Source organism: Myotis myotis, unplaced genomic scaffold (genome assembly GCF_014108235.1).
Source record: "Myotis myotis isolate mMyoMyo1 unplaced genomic scaffold, mMyoMyo1.p scaffold_m19_p_34, whole genome shotgun sequence".
Classification (NCBI taxonomy): Eukaryota; Metazoa; Chordata; class Mammalia; order Chiroptera; family Vespertilionidae; genus Myotis; species Myotis myotis.
This window is the reverse complement of record NW_023416340.1, coordinates 2,164,294-2,183,121: the sequence shown is the minus strand read 5'-3', so window position 1 is coordinate 2,183,121 and position 18,828 is coordinate 2,164,294. Positions and strand designations below refer to the sequence as shown.

Here is an 18,828-nt window from a genome sequence, read left to right as displayed (position 1 = left end):
GCGCCGGAAGAGGTGGGGTCGTCGCCCCGACGACGTCTCCTTGATTGGCAACGGGGCCGGGAGGAGGGACCAGCCCGGCTGTCGCTCGGGTAACGGTCCTGGGTCTCCGGGCGGGGCGAGAAGGTGGGCGTGGCCTTCGTGCCGGAGACGACCGAGTGGTTGGCTGCGGGGGCGGGGCCGCAGGGAAGGGGCGTGGTATTTAAAAAGAACAGGTCCCTAGCAACGGCGCCCTGGGAACCGTTTGCCTAGCAACGGAGAAACCCTCCAGAGAAGGCCTCCTTCCTGCCCTGGCCTCCCTGTGACCTCACAGATGACCCCAGATGACCCCAGTGTCTCCAGAGACTCTCGACACACACCCTCCTGACTTCCAGTGTTTCCCACGGACGTCTCCTGTCCCCCACTGGCCACAGCTTCGCCAGCCATTCCTCCGCACCCCTGATGATCCCCCAAACCTCACTGATCTCAAGTCTCCATAAAACTCCGAGGACTTCCTGGCTGGTTTGGCTCAGTGGATAGAGCGTCGGCCCGTGGACTGAAGGGTCCCGGGTTCGATTCTGGTCAAGGGTACATGCCTGGGTTGCAGGCTCGGTCCCCAGAGGGGGGCGTGCAGGAGGCAGCCGATCAATGATTCTCTCATCACTGATGTTTCTATCTCTCTCTCCCTCTCCCTTCCTCTCTGAAATCAATAAAAATACGTTTTAAAAAAATGTTAAAAAAACACACACAAAAAAATACTTCGAGGACTTCATCTGGCCCACTACTGATTAATACCAACCCCAAACATCTCCATGCTTCCCACCAACCTCCAATATGTATCTCCATGATTCACTGTCTTCAACAATCTCACTTGGTCCTCCAACACCCACCTTCGATTCCAATATTACACTGGGCCCCGTAAGCTCCCCAGTGTTCCAATGATCTGCCAGTCACCCCAAACCTCCTCCTGGTCCCAGCCGTGCCCACAGGTAGCCAGTGCCCCTGACTTCTGCTGAAGCCACGCTGCCCCATCACAGATATTCCGAGACCCACTTATTCAGTGGCCTCCCAGATTGGTCACCAAATGTCCCAGGGGCATCTCACTCACACTCAATAAGTCCTACAATGAACTAACTTGACATCTTACTCCAAATCCTGCTCCTCTCCTGTGACCCATTCTTAGGGCCAGCACTATCACCCCCCAGACCTGAGTGTCTGCCTAGATTTGTACAATCCTTCCCCCCCCCACCCCCCCCCCCCGCTTCCTGTCCTCAGGTCTTGCATTCTGTCACCTAAAATCCTCGTTTCCAGCCCCTTCTTCTGCACAGCCATGGTCCAACCTGCTCCTCTCCTGCTCCGGGCCCTGAACCAGCCTTATTTCTGCTCTCCCAGGCTCCTGTCTCACTCTCCTGTCTATCCTCCCCGTGGCATCTAGAGAGGTATGTCTGAAGCACAAACATGACCAGGCCCTCCCCTGCTGAAAGTCCATCTGTGGCTCCCTAGTGCTCTCAGGGCAAAGTTAAGCCCTGGATGATCTATTTCCTGCCAACTGCTTTCCTGTCACATCTCTCACCACTAAATCCTCACCCCATGTCCCCAAAAATGAGGTTCGAGAAGCTACCTCAGTACATCACCTTCTCTCTTACCCTTGGGCCTCTGCACACGCTGTTCCTCTGCTTGGAATGCCCTTCCCCACTCTGTCATTCACTCCCCCCCCTTTTTTAAAAAATATATTTTATTGATTTTTTACAGAGAGGAAGGGAGAGGGATAGAGAGTTAGAACATCGATGAGAGAGAAACATCGATCAGCTGCCTCCTGCACACCCCCTACTGGGGATGTGTCCGCAACCAAGGTACATGTCCTTGACCGGAATGGAACCTGGGGGACCCTTGAGTCTGCAGGCCAATGCTCTATCCACTGAGCAAACCGGTTAGGGCCCCCCCTTTTGTTTTATTAAGTTGGGAAAGAGGAAGGGAGAGAGAGATCGATTTGTTGTTTCACTTATTCATTCATTGGTTGATTCTTGTATGTGCCCTGACCAGGGATCAAACCTGCAAACTTAGCATATCGGGTTGACGCTCTAAGCAACAGAGCTACCCAGCCAGGGCTGCTCCTGACCCTTTAAGAGCCAGCTGAGGGGCTCTGTCAGTCCTCCGGGCAGCACCATCTGGGTTGTCATTGCCTGGGACGCTCCCATCTCCCCTGTAGAGTAAGAGCCGTGAGAAACCAGAGGCTGCTTGGTCATCTCTGTGTCCCCTGGGCTAGACTGAGCTGACAGGAGGCTTTTTATTTTATTTTTAATATTTAAATCCTCACCCAAGGACATGCCCATTTAGAGAGAGGGGAAAGGAGAGAGACCTCGGTGGGTTGCCTCCCTGGTTGCCTCCTGTGTATTCGCCCCCTCCGGGCATCGAACCTGCAACCCAGGTATGTGCCCTGACCGGAAATAGAACCCTCGGAGCACAGGACAACGCTCCCACCAACTGAGCACACAGGCCTAGGCTCACAGAGGCATTTCATGTCCAGATGAATGAGTAAATGAAACAGAGGGGAGAGACTATGCAGAGCAGTGTCAGTGTTCCCAGCAGAGCCCGAGAGCCCCGACAAAGAGGTCGTGCCAACAGATTGGTGAGCAAATGAATAAATGACCGGGTCGTAATGCCATGGGAACATTTCATTCAGAGCAGCTGCCTTCCAGGGGCAGAGAGCAAACTAACAGTGAAAAAATAGCTCATAACTATGTATAAGGAACAACACGCTATCTATCTATCTACCTGGTTGGGGGAGGGGTCTGTCAGGCCTCAGTCCTCGGGGTCCTCGTCTTCATCTTCCTCCTCATCCTCTTCCTCTTCCTCCGCAGCCGCCAGGGCCTGCTCCTGGGCAGCCTTCAGGGCCTGCTCCTCCTCCACCGTGGGGTCGCTCATCTCCATGATCTCCAGGCCGCTGGGGTACTCTTGCTGGATGGGCGGTGGCAGCATCGGGTTGAAGTTGTCTGGACTGTACTTGTGGCCCCAGCCGATGTACACGTTCTCAAACTTCCTGGAGGGGCAGTGAGATACTGGGAAGTCCTCCCTCCCAGGCCCCGGCCTACAGGTCGTTAGGGTGGGAGTCAGCAGGATGGAAAAGTTGTGTGGGGTAGGGAGAAGCGTGCCCACTAGGCCGTTCTGTTCATTTGTTCCTTAAATACTGTGCAGATATTAAGGGCCAGACTGTGTCCAACGGCGGCTACTGCGCACGTGAAATGTGGCTAGTACACCCCAAACACTGAATTGCTAAATTTATTTACTTTTCTAATTTCATTTGTGATTTCTTCTATGACCCATTGGTGACTCAGGAATGTGTCGATTTCTACATGTGTGTGAATTTCCTTCTGTTACTGATTTCTAATTGCATCCCAGTGTTGTCAGAAAACTTATTTTCTATGATTGATCCTTTCAAATCCATTAAGACTTGTCTCATGGCCTAGCATATGGTCTCTCCTGGGGAATGTTCCATGCGCACTTGAGAAGAATCTGTATTCTGCTGTTGTTGGGGGGAGTGGATTTTTATTTAGTTTTAATTCATTTAAATTAAAACAATGAAGCCAATACTCGATTCAGTATTGGAAACATCTAAGTATGACTGGGACAACTTGGGTACAGGAGTCTACTTTTGCAATTGTAAAGGTTGTGAACTGTGGATATAGGTCAAGTGTTTCCAATTAAAATTTAGGTCCAGATTGAGATGTGCTGTAAATATAAACTCAGCTCAGATTCCAAAGACTTTGTATGAAAGAGGAGAATGTAAAATAGCTCGTCAATCATTATTACATTATTGATTTCATGTTGTAATAATATTTTGGGTATTTGGGGTTAAATAAAATATATTAAAATGAATGTTGCCTGTTTATTTTTACCTTTTTAAAAATATATATTTTTATTGATTTCGAAGAGAGGAAGGGAGAAAGAGATTGAGACATCAATGATGAGAGAGAATCATTGATTGGCTGCCTCCTGCTTGCCCTGGACTGGGGATCAAGCCCACAACCCGGGCATATGCCCTTGACAGGAATCAAACCCGGGACCCTTCAGTCCACAGGCCGACGCTCTATCCATTGAGCCAAACCGGCCAGGGCTATTTTTACCTTTTAAGTAAGGCTACTGGGAAATTTAAAATGCCATATGTGGCTCCTATTTCATCTATGATGGAAAGCACTGGTCTAGATGTGGGGACCTCGCTAGCAGTGACAAAGCTGACAAGAATCCCTGCTGCGGGGCCTGCGCCCTAAGGGGAGGAGATGATACACAGGACAGAATCGGTCGGGTCCCGGCCGGCTCACCTCTCCCCAGTTTTAACTGGGGAAGGAAAGAGGAGCAAAGAGGAGAATAAACTGAGAGAGAGGGTGAGAGGCAGAGAGAAGTAGGGAGAGAGAGAGAGACAGCAGGAGAGATGGGGATGGAGAGGTTGTCATGGGAGCAGTCCGACTTTGGCCTTGCTGATCCGAGGCTGAGCTTGCTAGGAAGGCAGAGTCCGGACCTCCACCCCAGACCCATGTCTACAGGACCTGAGCTTCAACAGACCCCCCAGCAGGTCCCAGCACTCAGTGTGACACACTCTAGTCCAGATTGTCCTTCTGCCTACCTCCCTCGCCCCATGACTTCTTTCTTCCCCCAGAGATTTCAGAACAAGGCTGCTTTCCTCAGGAATCCTTCCTTGATCCCTTCCAGGCGTGACAGATAAAAGCTGTCCCTCCATTGGTCACTCCATCCTCCTTAGTGGTACTCATCTTAGTTTGTAACAGGATTTTGGGAGAGGGTTTGCTGGAGGAGTGAGTGGTGGGTGAGAGATGCTACACAATTAACATCCATGTTTCCTGTGTCTGCTCCCAGGGCAGTATCCATGTCTGCCTTTCCAACAAAGGACCTGGGGCCCAGCACACAGCTGGCAAACAGTGGTATTCAAGTCTTTCATAGTGAAAAAAAAAAAAAGGATGGATGAATGGATGGATAGATGAGTGGATGGATGCCTGGATGGATGAATGACTGGGTGGTGGGCGGGACAGATAAGTGGTTAGGGGATATAGGGTGGATGGGTGACTGGCGCTCCCAATTTCGATCTTTTGTTTTCAGAGGGATATTGGCAAACTAGGGTGTGGCCAGAAGTGTGCTGGCGAAAGCAAGCGTGCCTCTTCCCTGCTTCTGGAGGAGGAAAAATAATAATTGCCAAGCATGTGGTTAAAGTATCAAGATGACATGAATTCCCACCTCGACTGTGTGTCATGGTAGCGAATAGAAAAGGAGAATCTGTGAAAAATCGCCGTGCCATCTGGTGGACAGACCTGGTAAGTACGCTCACCCTGTGGCCGCAGGTGGCGCCCTCTAGTGGCTGGTCAGAAAGGCTGGGATGCGCCTGGTAAGAGGGGCTGAGAGGCTGGTGGGAGTGTGCAGCTGCGGTGGGAAGATGCAAAAGTGATTTCGGCCTAAAAATCTTGGGGAGCAACTGGCGGGGAAGACTTGTGGCCCAGAGAAGGAAGACCCTTCAAATGGGAAGAACTGGCCACGGGGCCCAGGGGAGCAGTTAGCTCCCCCAGGGAGGAGATTGTGCTTGTCAGGGCCTCCCTGAGTCCCGTCGGCTGTCACGCCCACAGCAGGGAAGCCTGGGCCAGGGGACCAGAGATCCAAGTTTGAGTCCTGCACATGCTGTGTTCCCTGGGGCCAGCCCCTCCCCCTCTCTGGTCCCCCGTTCTCTTATCCGAGGGGCTTCCCTCTGGGTCTGGGATTTCTCATTTAGGCCAGTGGAACCCCTGGAAGCAGAGTGAGGGGCTCAGCCTTGGGGTCTTCCTGAAGGGGGGCTTCCCTCCCAATCTCTGCCCACCCCGGCCTGGTGGGGCGCCCTCTGCTGGGAGACTAGGAGGAGGAGACCTACTTGCCGACGGCGAAGGCATAGGCCCCCGGCCAGAGGTTGGAGCGCACGATCGCCACGGAGTACTGCGGGCAGAGGGAGCAGGACAGGCGGGCGGTCCAGGGTGGCATGTGCATGATCTCTGTGGGGACGTGGAGAGCACCAGGAGGTCAGAGGCTCCACTGCTGGCTGCCCACGCCCAGGGAGGGGCGGGACGGGGTGAAGAGGGGTGTGGAGGGAACTGTGGTGGCTTCAGCGCTGGAACCCTGCTCGGGACCACCCTCTTCCCGTGCGCCCCAGGGAGCCATGCCGTCTGTCGGAGCCTCGGTGGCTGCACCCGGAAGGGAGGTACTAATCTGGGCCAGCGGCTGCCATTCTCCCTCCAGGGGCCATTGGTTTGGACCAGAGGGCACAGGGCAGTGCAGGGCTCACGTGGGCTCTGTCCACGCCCACTCCCATCTCAGCCCCCCCTGCCTGCTTCCTCCAGGTGCCTGAGGCCCCAACCTCAGGCGATGACTGTCCCTTCTTCCAAAATCCCGTCTAAGCTCCTCCTCTTCTGGGAAGGCCCCCCTAACTCTCTCTCCTCTCTCTCTCTCTCTCTTTCCCCAAGCCCACATCACCCCAGGTGGGCACTGCCCTGCTGTGCGCCAGACACAACTCACAAGGTGGACGCTTGCTTTCCGTAACCCCAGGAGGAAGCCTGTCATGTTGTCCGTTTTATAGGTGAGAGAACAGCTTATGACTCTGCAATGTTCTAGCTTGGCCCTTTCTCATCCTGCCCCCCCACACTTCCGGCTGGAGGCACAAGGTGAGGAAGCCCTTACCTGCATCTTCTGAGAGTGGCGTCAGCAAAGGGGGCCCGATCTCCTGCTCCGCCTCCTCCATCCCCTCATCGGCCTTCTCTTCCTCCTCCCCCAGCTCCTCCTCCTCCTCCTTCTTCTGCAAAGGGTTCACCCAAGTGCAGCGGCCCTGGAGGTGGGGGAAAGTCAGGCGGCACCCGGGGGACAGAGGACAGCCTGCACTCTGGGAGGCGGTGCAGGGCCAGGCAGGACCCTGGGGACTGTCCTCAGGGACCCAGGTAAGGGCAGGAGGACAGGGTTAGTCACATAAGTTGGGGGCAGAAAATGGGCCCAGATAGCTGTTGCACTGAGGTAGGGACTCCTGCCTCTTGAGAGCTGTGTGGCCCTCATCTGTGCATTCATTCATTCATTCATTCATTCATTCATCAGATACTTAATGAGCACCTACTATACACAGGCTCTGCTCTAGGTGCTGGGGTGCACCCTTGAGGAAAGAGACCCCAAATCTCTGCCCTGTGGAGCCGACATTGGGCAGCCCGCATAAGCTTCGGTTTTCCCAGCTGTGAAATGGGGGTGTTATAGATGCCTCTCCCATTGGATTGCTGTTGGGCTACACGAGATACTGAAGAGCTGGTAAGTGTTTGCTGAAGGGATGAATGAACCCAAGTGCACAGTATATTGCAGAGTTCAGTTTCATCAACTGTGAGGTGGCAATGAGAGCTGTACGGATCTCCAGAGGAGTTATTTGGATTTATTAAAACCTTGTGGAATCAATAAATATTTATTGAATGAATGAATGAATGATCCTAAGCCTATAGCCAGTGTTTCCTTGAATGAGTAAATACATGGGCATAAAGTTCAGACACACAGGCATTCAATAAATGCAGGTCCGCAACCTCTTATCCACAACCAACGCTAAAACCCGAAAAGCTCTGAGAACCAGAAGTCTGTCCTGAGTCATTTGGCAGCGCCCCTGACCTGAGTGGCGGGAGGGAGGCCGGGCAGTTTTGCTGCAGAAAGAGCGATGAGGCCTTTGAGCACGGCTGCAGCCCCAGCCGTGCCTGAGGTGTCGCACGCTTCATGGGACATGCCGTGACCTTTCTAAAACCTGAAAAATTCAGAACTCCAAGATGCCTCTGGCCCCAAAGGATTCTGACTTACCTTTGAGTGAACGAGTGCATGAGGAACGGGTGGATGAGTGAATGAATGAAGGAGGGCTCAGCACCATGGCCAGCAGAGAGCTATTGACCCTGATATTACGGGGGAGTCACACCTGAGCCCCCGGTTCTGGGACAGGTGGGGGCCGGGTTCTCACCTGCGGAAGGATGTGCTGCATGTGGTGCACCCAGTTGGCCATGGAGTCCACCAGCTCAAACACGGGGATGCCCTCAAAGTCCGGGTTCTCCTCGAAGGAGTCTCGCCCTGCACCGCCCTCCTCCTCCTCGTCGCCCTCCTCCTCGTTGAACTGGTAGAAGCCCAGGGGGCTGATGTGCGTGGCCGACGAGATGCGCGCGATCTGGGCCCGCAGGTAGTTGGCCTCGTTGCCCGGGAAGGGCGGGTAGCTGATGACGGGCGCGTCCAGGTAGCCGGTGAAGAACTTCTTGATCTTGCGGGCCTGCGCGATCTGGCTGGGCGTGACGTGTGGCAGCCTGGTCCACGGCCGGCCCGGCTCATTGCACACGAAGTACAGGTACTTGTTGGTGCCCGAGCGGCTCTCCTCCTTGGGGATGACAGGCGGTGGCTTCCAGAGCGGCTTGGGGATGACGTCGGCGACCTTGTCCTCGTCCTCCTCGCCCTCCTCCTCGCCGTGGGCGTCCATGACCTCGCCGCTCTCGGTCAGCTCCTCCACCTCCTCCTCCTCCACCTCCTCCTCGCCCTCCCGGAACTCCACCTCGGCCACCAGGTAGCTGCGCTTGAGCCCCAGAATTTTGCCCCAGAAGCGACAGGTGTGGATGGGCTGCTGCTCTACCAGCTGCCTCAGGGCCAGGAAGAGGCGGAAACTCTCGTCGGAACTCAGGCCCACGCCACCCTGTTCGAAGTAGAAGGCTGACTCCATGACGTTGGGCACGGCCGTGTCTACCTGCAGAGGGGAGGGTGGAGGGCAGAGGGAAGGGAGCTGGAACTCTGCTCCCTGGCCTGACTCTCCTGGAGGCCAGAGAGCCCAAGTACTGGGTAACCCAGCCACTCCTGCCGCCCTCTGGCATTTAGAAGCGGGGCACGTCCTTGGGGAGGATGTCCCTTGAGGGAAAAGGCAAAATCACACTAAGAAAAAGTCCTTTCTTTCTTCATCGTTCCCTCTCGTTCCTGCCTGGAGTGGGATGTGAGAGCTGGAGTTGCAGCAGCTATATTGGGACCATGAGGCAACTCATGTCTTACGCCCTCATGGTGCTGGAGCTGACAAGGTGGAAACGGCCTGGTCCTCGGTGAGCCGCCTCACCTCCCCACTGCTGGCCATGTTTACTGTTACAGTGGGGCCTTGACTTACGAGTGTCCCGACTAACGGGTTTTTCCAGATACGAGCCGTCTCTCGGCCGATTTTTTGCTTTGAGTTGCGAGCTAAAATTCGGGTTACGAGCCAGCTTCAGATACCCCACCGCTAGTTGGCGCAGCGAACGTCACGGTGAACGCCACAACATCAGCCCAGCATCACGTGTCTCACTCGTTCACTTTTGATTTGACATCCGAGTCATTTGAGTTACGAGCTCCGTCACGGAACGAATTAAACTCGTCAGTCAAGGCCCCACTGTACTTGCAACTAAATGCACTTTTAAGAGACACCCCCAAATCACACAGCAAATTAAGAGGCAGGTCTTGAACCCAGGAATCAGTGATGTTGGAGGATGGCGGTGACAAATCTTGCCCTCACTGCCTCCTTTTTCACCGTCTGCTTTGTTCAGGACGAGAGAGAGAGAGAGAGCAGAAAGGGAGTAAGAACAAGAAAGTCAAGGGCTGGGATTAGACTACAGGGAGGTTTCGGCCCAATTGCCCCATATCCGTTCGGCCACAAGGCTGTCCCGATATTTCTTCGTTCAGTCAGTCCAGAAATCTTTATTAAAGACCCAATGAGCACGAGGTCCAGACTAGCGTGCGCACTAACGTGTCAGAGAACAAAGCTGATGCTCAGGAGTCGGCACCACCTGCCCTCGGCCCTGGCCAGCCCAACTGAGCGGGGGACACACAGCCCCGGTCAGGGAGACAGCGGCTCCCTTGCCAGGATGGAGCGAGGGGGTGTGCTGGGTGGGCGGAATAATGATCGCACCAAAAAGTCCGTGTCCTGCTCCTGGGGCCTGTGAACACGTGAGCTTACATGGCAAAAGGGGCGTGCAGCCCTAGCCTGTTTGGCTCAGTGGATAGAGCATCGGCCTGCGGACTGAAGGGTCCCGGGTTCGATTCTGGTCAAGGGCACGTGCCCGGGTTGTGGGCTCGATCCCCAGTGGGGGGCGTGCAGGAGGCAGCCGATCGATGATTCTCTCTCATCACTGATGTTTCTATCTCTCTCTCCCTCTCTCCCTCTCCCTTCCTCTCTAAAATCAATAAAATTTTTTTTTTTTTTTTTTTTAAAGGGACATGCCGGTGTGATCAAATGGGGGGTCTTGGGATGGAGAGATTGCCTGGTTATCAGGGTTGGCCCCAGGAAGTCACAAGGGTCTTTTTTTTAAAATATACATTTTATTGATTTTTTTACAGAGAGGAAGGGAGAGGGATAGAGAGTTAGAAACATTGATGAGAGAGAAGCATTGATCAGCTGCCTTCTGCACGCCCCCTACTGGGGATGTGCCCGCAACCAAGGTACATACCCTTGACTGGAATCGAACCTGGGACCCTTCAGTCCGCAGGCTGACGCTCTATCCACTGAGCCAAACCGGTTAGGGCCACAAGGGTCTTGATAAGAGAAAGGAGGAGGCAGGAGAGGTTGACAAGGCGATGGCAGAGCAGAGGTCAGGGTAAGAGATTTGAAGATGCCCCCTGCTGGCGCTGAAGACGAGGAAGGAAGGAAAAGCCAGGGAAACAGATTCTCCCAGGAGCCTCCGTGAGGAAGGCAACCCTTGCCTTCACCTTGAATTTAGCCCAGTGAAGCCCAGTTCACTGACCGCCAGCACTGTAAGCGGGTACAGGAGGTTGTCTTAAGCTAACTAAGTTTGTGGTGATTGGTTCCAGCAGCAACAGGGAACCAACCGGCGGTCAACCTCTCCGTGTGGCTGGAGGTGAGACACCTAAGTGTGTAAATGTGAAGCGGCTGGCTCTCTGCATGGAGGGACGATGGCGGCCAGTTTACAGAAAGAAAAAAACAGGACCAAGCCCAGCTGGAGTGGCTCAGTGGTTAAGCATCGACCTATGAACCAGGAGGTCACGGTTCCATTCCTGGTCAGGGCACATGCCTGGGTTGCGGGCTCAATCCCCAGTGTGGGGTGTGCAGGAGGCAACCGATCAATGATTCTCTCTCATCATTAATGTTTCTATCTCTCCCTCCCTCTTCCTTCCTCTCTGAAATCAATAAAAATGTATTTTTTAAAAAACAGATATTTCCCTGGGACCTCTTCTAAAATCTCCACCCTGGTCCTAACTGGTTTGGCTCAGTGGATAGAGCGTCGGCCTGGGGACTGAAAGGTCCCAGGTTCGATTCCGGTCAAGGGCATGTACCTTGGTTGCGGGCACATCTCCAGTAGGGAGTGTGCAGGAGGCAGCTGATCGATGTTTCTCTCTCATCGATGTTTCTAACTCTCTATCCCTCCCCCTTCCGCTCTGTAAAAAATCAATAAAATATTAAAAAAAAAAAATCTCCACCCTGTAAACCCTTCAGAGGGAGGGCTCAGTTCGCTCTCCCGCCTGGGAGCACACCAGTGTCTTTCCCATCCCCCTCCCCACTCAGCCCCCAGCTCCAAGGGCCCATCCTTTGCCTCCATAATCCTCTCCTCAGCCCATTTCTTCTACGAATTACTCTCTCTCCCTCTGTGATTTTATATGTAAATGTTCTTTTTTAAAAAAATATATATTTTAATTGATTTTTTACAGAGAGGAAGGAAGAGGGATAGAGAGTTAGAAGCATCGATCAGCTGCCTCCTGCACACCCCCTACTGGGGACGTGCCCGCAACCAAGGTACTGGAATCGAACCTGGGACCCTTCAGTCCGCAGGCCGACGCTCTATCCACTGAGCCAAACCAGCCAGGGCTGTAAATGTTCTCTTATAGTTTGAGTCTTGGCTCTGAATTCTTTCCTAGCCAGAACCCAGGTCTGGTCCCACCCCACTGGTCTCACACCTGGTGGGGCTTCCACTGCCTACAACACAACCACATCTAAACGGTCTCACCCTGCCCTTCCGGCCACTGCTGATTGGAGCAAGAGTGGTCAACTGCCCCCGAAGGACAGATCAGGCTCTGCTGCTCCCCCCTGCACACTGCTCCTTTCGGGGCGGGAGGGCAGGGGTGAGGGGAGGAGACAGCCAGCCCTCAGTGCCCCTTTGCTGGGAGCCACCTTGCCAGCCCAGGACTGCTTGCAACCTGACTCTCAGGTGTGAGGAAAGCCTGTATCTCATCTCAGCCACATATCTCCATTTCTGCGACATCACCCGCTTCCTGTCTTAACGTGACCTGTACGCCCAGCAAGAAGAGGAAGGTGTTAGTGTTTGGGCTGTGACACCATAATACTAGAGCAGTGATGGCGAACCTTTTGAGCTCGGCGTGTCAGCATTTTGAAAAACCCTAACTTAACTCTGGTGCTGTGTCACATATAGAAGTTTTTTGATATTTGCAACCATAGTAAAACAAAGACTTATATTTTTGATATTCATTTTATATATTTAAATGCCATTTAACAAAGAAGAATCAACCAAAAAAATGAGTTGACACGCGTGTCATAGGTTCGCCATCACTGTACTAGAGCTAGTCTAAGATTGTAAACGTGGAAATAGGAACTTTTCACATCAGAGGCCACAGTGACGAGAGCCTCAGGCTCCCGAACAGCCAGCCCTGCTCTGCGGCGCTGACCACAGCAAGCAGGAAGCCGGCCAGAGTGCGAAGGCACAGACTAGAGCAGCGGTTCTCAACCTTCTGGCCCTTTAAATACAGTTCCTCACGTTGTGACCCAACCATAAAATTATTTTCGTTGCTACTTCATCACTGTCATGTTGCTGCTGTTATGAATCGTCATGTAAATATCTGATATGCAGGATGGTCTGAGGCGACCCCTTGAAAGGGTCGTTCGACCGCCAAAGGGGTCGCGACCCACAGGTTGAGAACCGCTGGCCTAGTGAGTCCAGAAACGGACCGAGCGTCCTGCACAGGTAAACACCCATGGCCGAGGCGGCATTTCTCAGCAGGGGAGTCATGGCTAGCCACGGAAAGAAACAGAAAACGAGAGGGTGAGAGCCCTTCCTCCCATCAGACAGAATAGATATATATAAAATGCCGAGTCATCAATTTCTTTGAGTCTCTTCCAAGAAGCCTGCACAGACCACAAACTTCCACATTTTGCCCTTCTGCAGGCCTCACATTACGAACTCCAGTTCCTACCCTAGCTGGGTTGGCTCAGTGGATAGAGTGTCGGCCTTCGAACTGAAAGGTCCCAGGTTCGATTCCGGTCAAGGGCACATGCCCGGGTTGTGGGCTCGATCCCCAGTGGGGGACATGCAGGAGGCAGCCGATCCATGATTCTCTCTCATCATGGATGTTTCTATCTCTCTCTCCCTCTCCCTTCCTCTCCGAAATCAATAAAAATATATTTTAAAAAAAAAAGAACTCCAGTTCCTTCCAGCCTAGCCCATTTGGTTCAGTGGATAGGACATCCGCCTGTGGACTGAAGTGTCCTGGGTTTGATTCGGGTCAAGGGCACATGCCCAGGTTGTGGGCACGATCCCGTCATGCAGGAGGCAGCCAATCAATGATTCCCTCTCATCACTGATGTTTCTATTTCTCTTTCCCTCTCCCTTCCTCTCTGAAATCAATTAAAAAAAAAGAAGAAAGAAGAACTCTAACTCCAAGTTCTAAGGGGCAGACCCTCCCAAGAGATTGAAATTCAATGGGGCGGAGCTTCAAAAGCCACAAAGTTATAAGGAGGCGGAGCCTCTAGGGGTAAAGCATTCTAAGGAGGCGGGGCCTTAAAGGACTTGATTGTGTGTGGGGTTGGGGTGTGTAGGACCGAAGGTGCAGTTCTAAGGGGGTGGGGGCTCCCCAGGAGAGACTGTTGATTTGAAATGCAAAACTATATTCTCAAATAAAACTAAACTGTCCCCCTTTGTGCCTAAAACTTGTATTCCCAAGTGCACTCTGCTCACCAGGGCTCATTTCTTTGCCAGATTGTTGTTCCTGGTTCTCTCACCAGCCCACCCCACTCTCACCAGAATCCTAGCATCTCAGAAGCCAGCACAGACACACCGCATCTGCAGTCCGGGCAGAGCTTAGCACGGCTTTGGAGGCCAAGGTCTTGCCTTCCTGGTTCCCTCTGAGCCCAAGTCCTTCTTCTACAACTCTATCTATACATATAAAAGCCTAATCAACCGTTCCACCATTCAACTGTTAGCTATGACACACACTGACCACCAGGGGCCAGATGTTCCGACCGGTAGGTTAGTTTGCTGCTGGGGTCTGGCTGATCGGGACTGGGCTAGATGGGCTGGACATGCCCTGGAGCCCTCTTGCGGTCCTTCCCCAGCTGGCCAACCTCCTGCATCCCTCCCCGGCCCCAATTGTGCACTGGGCCTCTAGTACGAACATAATAAGTAGCAGTTGCCTTGCGGGTTGTTTCAGGGTTGAAAGGAGCCAACACTCCTGAAGGTCTTCGCAGAGGGCGTAAGAGGCGTCAGAGTGATCATAAACAGAGAGTCCTCAACAAATGTTTCTTGAACGAGTGAAAGAATACTCCGCCCGAATTTTAGGCAGTCATCCAGTTCTGGAAATGAGTCAGTGGGAGAGTTCCTAGCAGGTCTCAACTTACAAAAGGGGAAACCGAGTCCAGGGGGTAGGGGACAATTCAGTGCTGAGAGATCCCAGGAGGCAGTGTTTCACAGAAAACACTGCAAAGCTGGAATTTTGGGGGAGGGAGGAGTGAGGGAGGGTGGGAGAGGCCAGCCTCCACCTCCACATGGCAGCTGGAGTCAGCTTCCCAAAGTGCAGGGCTGACCAGCCTTTCCTGGGCTTCCAGTGGCCTCGGGAGAAAGCCTGTACCCCTTCGCCCTCTGTGACAGGGTCCCGGCCCCTCCCCTGGACACACACACATTAAACTGAGATCATCTGCATGTCTGGAGTCCACAGGCTGCCTCACTTCCAGGCTTCCGCACAGGCGATGCCCAAGCCTGGGCCGCCACTCACCCGCCACGCCTCCCCACGGGCTCACTCACCACCTCCTCCTCCATCTCCTGCTCGCCCTCAGCACTGCCGCCGCCCCGGACGAACAGCGACTTCTGCCTCTCGGCCATCTCGTAGGTGGGCTGCATCTCGGGGTCATCCCGCAGCGAGTCCAGCTTGGGGTGGAACCACTCCAACTGTGTGGTGCGGTTCAGCGACTCCAGGATGGACAAGGGGTCCTCTGGGCGCTGGTTCAGGATTTTGGTCAGCATGTTCACCAGGTGCTCATACCTGCCTCCGGAGGGGGGGGAGGGGGGGCATGACTCGCTCAGCTCACTGCTCTATGCCTGGCCCTGGGCCTGGCCCCGGGGACACAGCAGAGGAGACAAGATCCCTGACGGGGTGGAGCTGACATTCTGATGATGGAGACAGACATTAACCAAATATGCAAAATACATACTGTCAGGGGTGATCATTTCTAAGGAGACAGTAAAGCAGGGAATGGGACTGGGAATGCCCGGGATAGGGGGTGGTTTGCAATTTTCAGCAGGAGGAAGGAAAATCATTCCATGCTGATCTCATTTAGAAAAGAGATGCTGAAATCCGAAGCAAAAGGGCATCCAGCAATTGCTCAAAAGGATGACACGCCATGGTTAAACTGGATGAATTGACAGGGATGTAAGACTGGACGGATGTTAGAAAAATAGAAAAAACTATAACTCGTCATGACAGTGTGTTAAAGGGGCTCTGTAAGATCACCTCAATAGGTGCAGAGAAATCCTATATAATAAAAAGCTAATATGCAAATCAACCGAACAGCAGAACGACCGATCCCTATGACGTGCACTGACCACCAGGGGGCAGACACTTAATGCAGGAGCTGCCCCCTGGTGGTCAGTGCACCCCCACAGGGGGAGCGCCGCTCAGCCAGAAGCGGGGCTCACAGCTGGAGAGCACAGCAGCAGTGGCAGGAGCCTCTCCCGCCTCCGCGGCAGCGCTAAGGATGTCCGACTGACGACTTAGGTCCGCTCCCCCTGGACGTCCTCTGAGGGCTCCTGGTCTGCAAGAGGGCACAGGCCAGGCTGAGGACCTCCCCCGCCCCCACACACACACCAAGTGCATGAATTTCATGCGCTGGGCCTCTAGTTGTTTGATAAAATTCAACACCCATTCATGATTTTTAAGAACCTAGGAAATTGCCCTCACCGGTGTGGCTCAGTGGATAGAGCGTCGGCCTGCGGACCGAAAGGTCCCGGGTTCGTTCCCGGTCAAGGGCATGTACCTTGGTTGCGGGCACATCCCCAGTGGGGAGTGTGCAGGAGGCAGCTGATCGATGTTTCTCTCTCATCGATGTTTCTAACTCTCTATCCCTCTCCCTTCCTCTCTGTAAAAAATCAATAAAATATATTTAAAAAAATAAAATAAAAACCTAGGAAACCAAGAACAGAAGGCAAATTTTAAATAGTCTTGTAAAGGATAGCTACAAGTAACCTACAGCACACACCAAACATGACAAAAGACTATAGTGCTTTCCACTAATCGATTGGGGATGCCTGCTTTCACTTCTATTTAATTCTGCACTGGAGGCTTCAGCCAATGCAATCTGACATGAAAAAGAGAAGTATTGAAAAGGAAGAGGCAAAGCTGTCATGGTTCATAGATGATGTGATTGGGAATGCCGTGCAAAGGCCTAGAGCTGAGGCTGTGCCTAGCGTGTGGAAGGAACACAGAGGAGGTCGGAGTGGCTGGAGGGGAGTGAGGGCGAAGGGCTGTGGTAGGAGCGGAGGCCGGAGTGATAACCGTATGGCAATGGTTTCCAGTCACCAAGTCAGGCAGTAAGTTGGGCGCCTGAGAGCAGTGTTGAATTCTCACCGCAGTCATAGGAGGAACAATGATGGTCCGCACCCTCCAGATAAGGAAACTACGGCTTAGGAAATGTGAGGTCTAGTTGTATTTGGTAGCACAGCCAGGACTTAACACCAGGACCGACTGGTTTGCTTCCACAGCGTGTCTATCCGAACGCCTGTGGTGTGGAAACCCTTTGGCAACGTCTTGGGGGTGGTGGAGGGCCATCCATTTGGAAGGGTAAGGAGAGGTCAGCATCTGGCCAGGGCTTTTCGATAAGGGAACTTGAAGCTCTAGGGGGCTGGGAACTGCTGGGGAAGTGCGACTGGTTGATTCTGACTGACTCTAGTGGTTCTCAACCTTCCTAATGCCGCGACCCTTTCATACAGTTCCTCATGTTGTGGTGACCCCCAATTTCATTGTTACAAATTGAACCTAATGAAAGCATAGTGATTAATCACAAAAACGATATGTAATTATATCTGTGTTTTCCGATGGTCTTCGGCGACCCCTGTGAAAGGGCCGTTCGACCCCCAAAGGGGTGGCGACCCACAGGTGGAGAACCTCTGCTCTAGGAGATGAAGTTTCGAGAGCAGGCAGGGGGCTGAGTTATATTTAATCCTGTGACTTCTGCAACCTCATCTCCTCCCCTGGCTCTAGTCACACCAGCTTCCTCGCTGCGCCTCAAACACAGCCACCCTTAAAGCCTTCAGACTTGCTGTGTCCCACACGCTTGGTGGTTGGCAAGGTGCTCTCCCTCACCATGCTCAGGTCACTGACCACGCTGGCTGCTCAGCGAGGCCTTCCCTGACCTTAGGCTCTTCACCGTGCGCTCCCTCTCCCCGCATCCTGCCTTATTTTCCCACCTTCCCATGCATTGTACTCATCGTCCGTTCTCCCACTAGAATGTGAGCTTCATGAGGAGGTCATGGGGAAGGGGGCTGAGGATGCGTATGACTACAGACAAGTGGCCTTGGCTAGTGCCTTCCTCCAGCAGGAAAGTTTAGTAAATAGCAGCCCCTTCCCCCCCAGCTCCCGCCCCCCAATCATCTGAGCGGGAATCCCGGCTCTGCCACATTGGAGCTGTGTTATCTGGGACGCGGGCCCTCATTTCTGTGTCTGATTCCGCCTCTAAAATAGGGACAGTGGAGGTGCCCATCTCAGCTGTGAGCACGAAGGGCAACGTGTGCAGGGCTGGCCCAAAGCCTGGTGAGTAACGATTGGCTTTCCAGCTACTGTTAGTATTTAGTCCGAGTCCGACGGCTCCGGAGCAATCCCCGGGCTGGGGAGCCCCCGGAGCCTGAGGGGGGTCTTGGCGGGCCGCTCCCCGCCGGGCCCGTCCCTCCCCGCTCGGGGCGCCCTCTCACAGGCTCAGGTCGCAGCGGATGCTGGTCTGCAGCAGGTAGGCCTTGGCGTTCTGCACGGCCAGCTCCCGGGGCTCCGGCTCCGACACCTCCATGTCAAAGGGCAGGAAGCCCAGCTCGGAGGGCGAGAACTGGAGGGAAGGGTCTTCGCTCGCGTAGGGCCCGTGCGGGGCCTCCTCGCCGAACGGCTGGTCCTCTCTCCGGTACGCGAACTGGCCCGCGGCGTCGGGCTGGGGGTCCTGGAAGGCCGCCTCCAGCTGCTGGAGGAGGCTGCCCCGGCCCTGCTGCAGCTGCTCCAGGAGCTCGGCCTCCAGCCCGTCCTCGTCCAGGTAGGCCTGGCGCTGGGCGTCCGAGAGCAGGTACTCCGCGCTGCCCCCCGGCTCCTCGTCGGGGCCCAGGCCGGCCCCCGGCGCCCAGCCCTGGCCCGCCGGCCCCTCCTGGCTGCCCCTCGGGGCTGCGAGCTGCGCCGGCGGCGCCTCCGGGGGCAGCGAGAACTGGACGAAGGGGGCCTCCCCGCTGCGCCGCGGCTCGGAGCCCTGGGAGCTGCCGGGCGGCGGCTGCTCGGGGTCGGGCGGCGGGTCCCCCATCGTCCGCGGAGGGAGGCGTGCGGACCGGCCGGCCGGTTGCCGCCCGCGCACACGCCCGGTAGCTGCCGGTTTCCCAGGAGGGCGGGGCGGGCGTC

General features: G+C 54.3%; 1 protein-coding gene across 4 annotated transcripts; it reads right to left on the bottom strand.

The window, feature by feature from the left end:
* Positions 1-27: 27 nt before the first annotated feature.
* Positions 28-18,811, bottom strand: RSPH6A (radial spoke head 6 homolog A). Of its 4 annotated transcripts, none has more exons than XM_036302911.1 (7): positions 18,150-18,811; positions 14,991-15,228; positions 7,973-8,737; positions 6,682-6,826; positions 5,882-5,999; positions 2,752-3,016; positions 28-163 (listed from the first exon to the last, which is right to left on the bottom strand). In XM_036302911.1, exons 1-6 carry the CDS (start codon positions 18,731-18,733, stop codon positions 2,779-2,781), a joined length of 2,088 nt encoding a protein of 695 aa, XP_036158804.1. In that variant the 5' UTR covers positions 18,734-18,811; the 3' UTR covers positions 28-163; positions 2,752-2,778. The 4 variants fall into 4 exon arrangements, with proteins under 4 accessions (XP_036158804.1, XP_036158803.1, XP_036158806.1 ...); XM_036302912.1 differs by lacking the exon at positions 28-163 and adding an exon at positions 5,312-5,403 and having other exon boundaries at positions 2,910-3,016; XM_036302910.1 differs by lacking the exon at positions 28-163 and having other exon boundaries at positions 2,634-3,016.
* Positions 18,812-18,828: the final 17 nt, after the last annotated feature.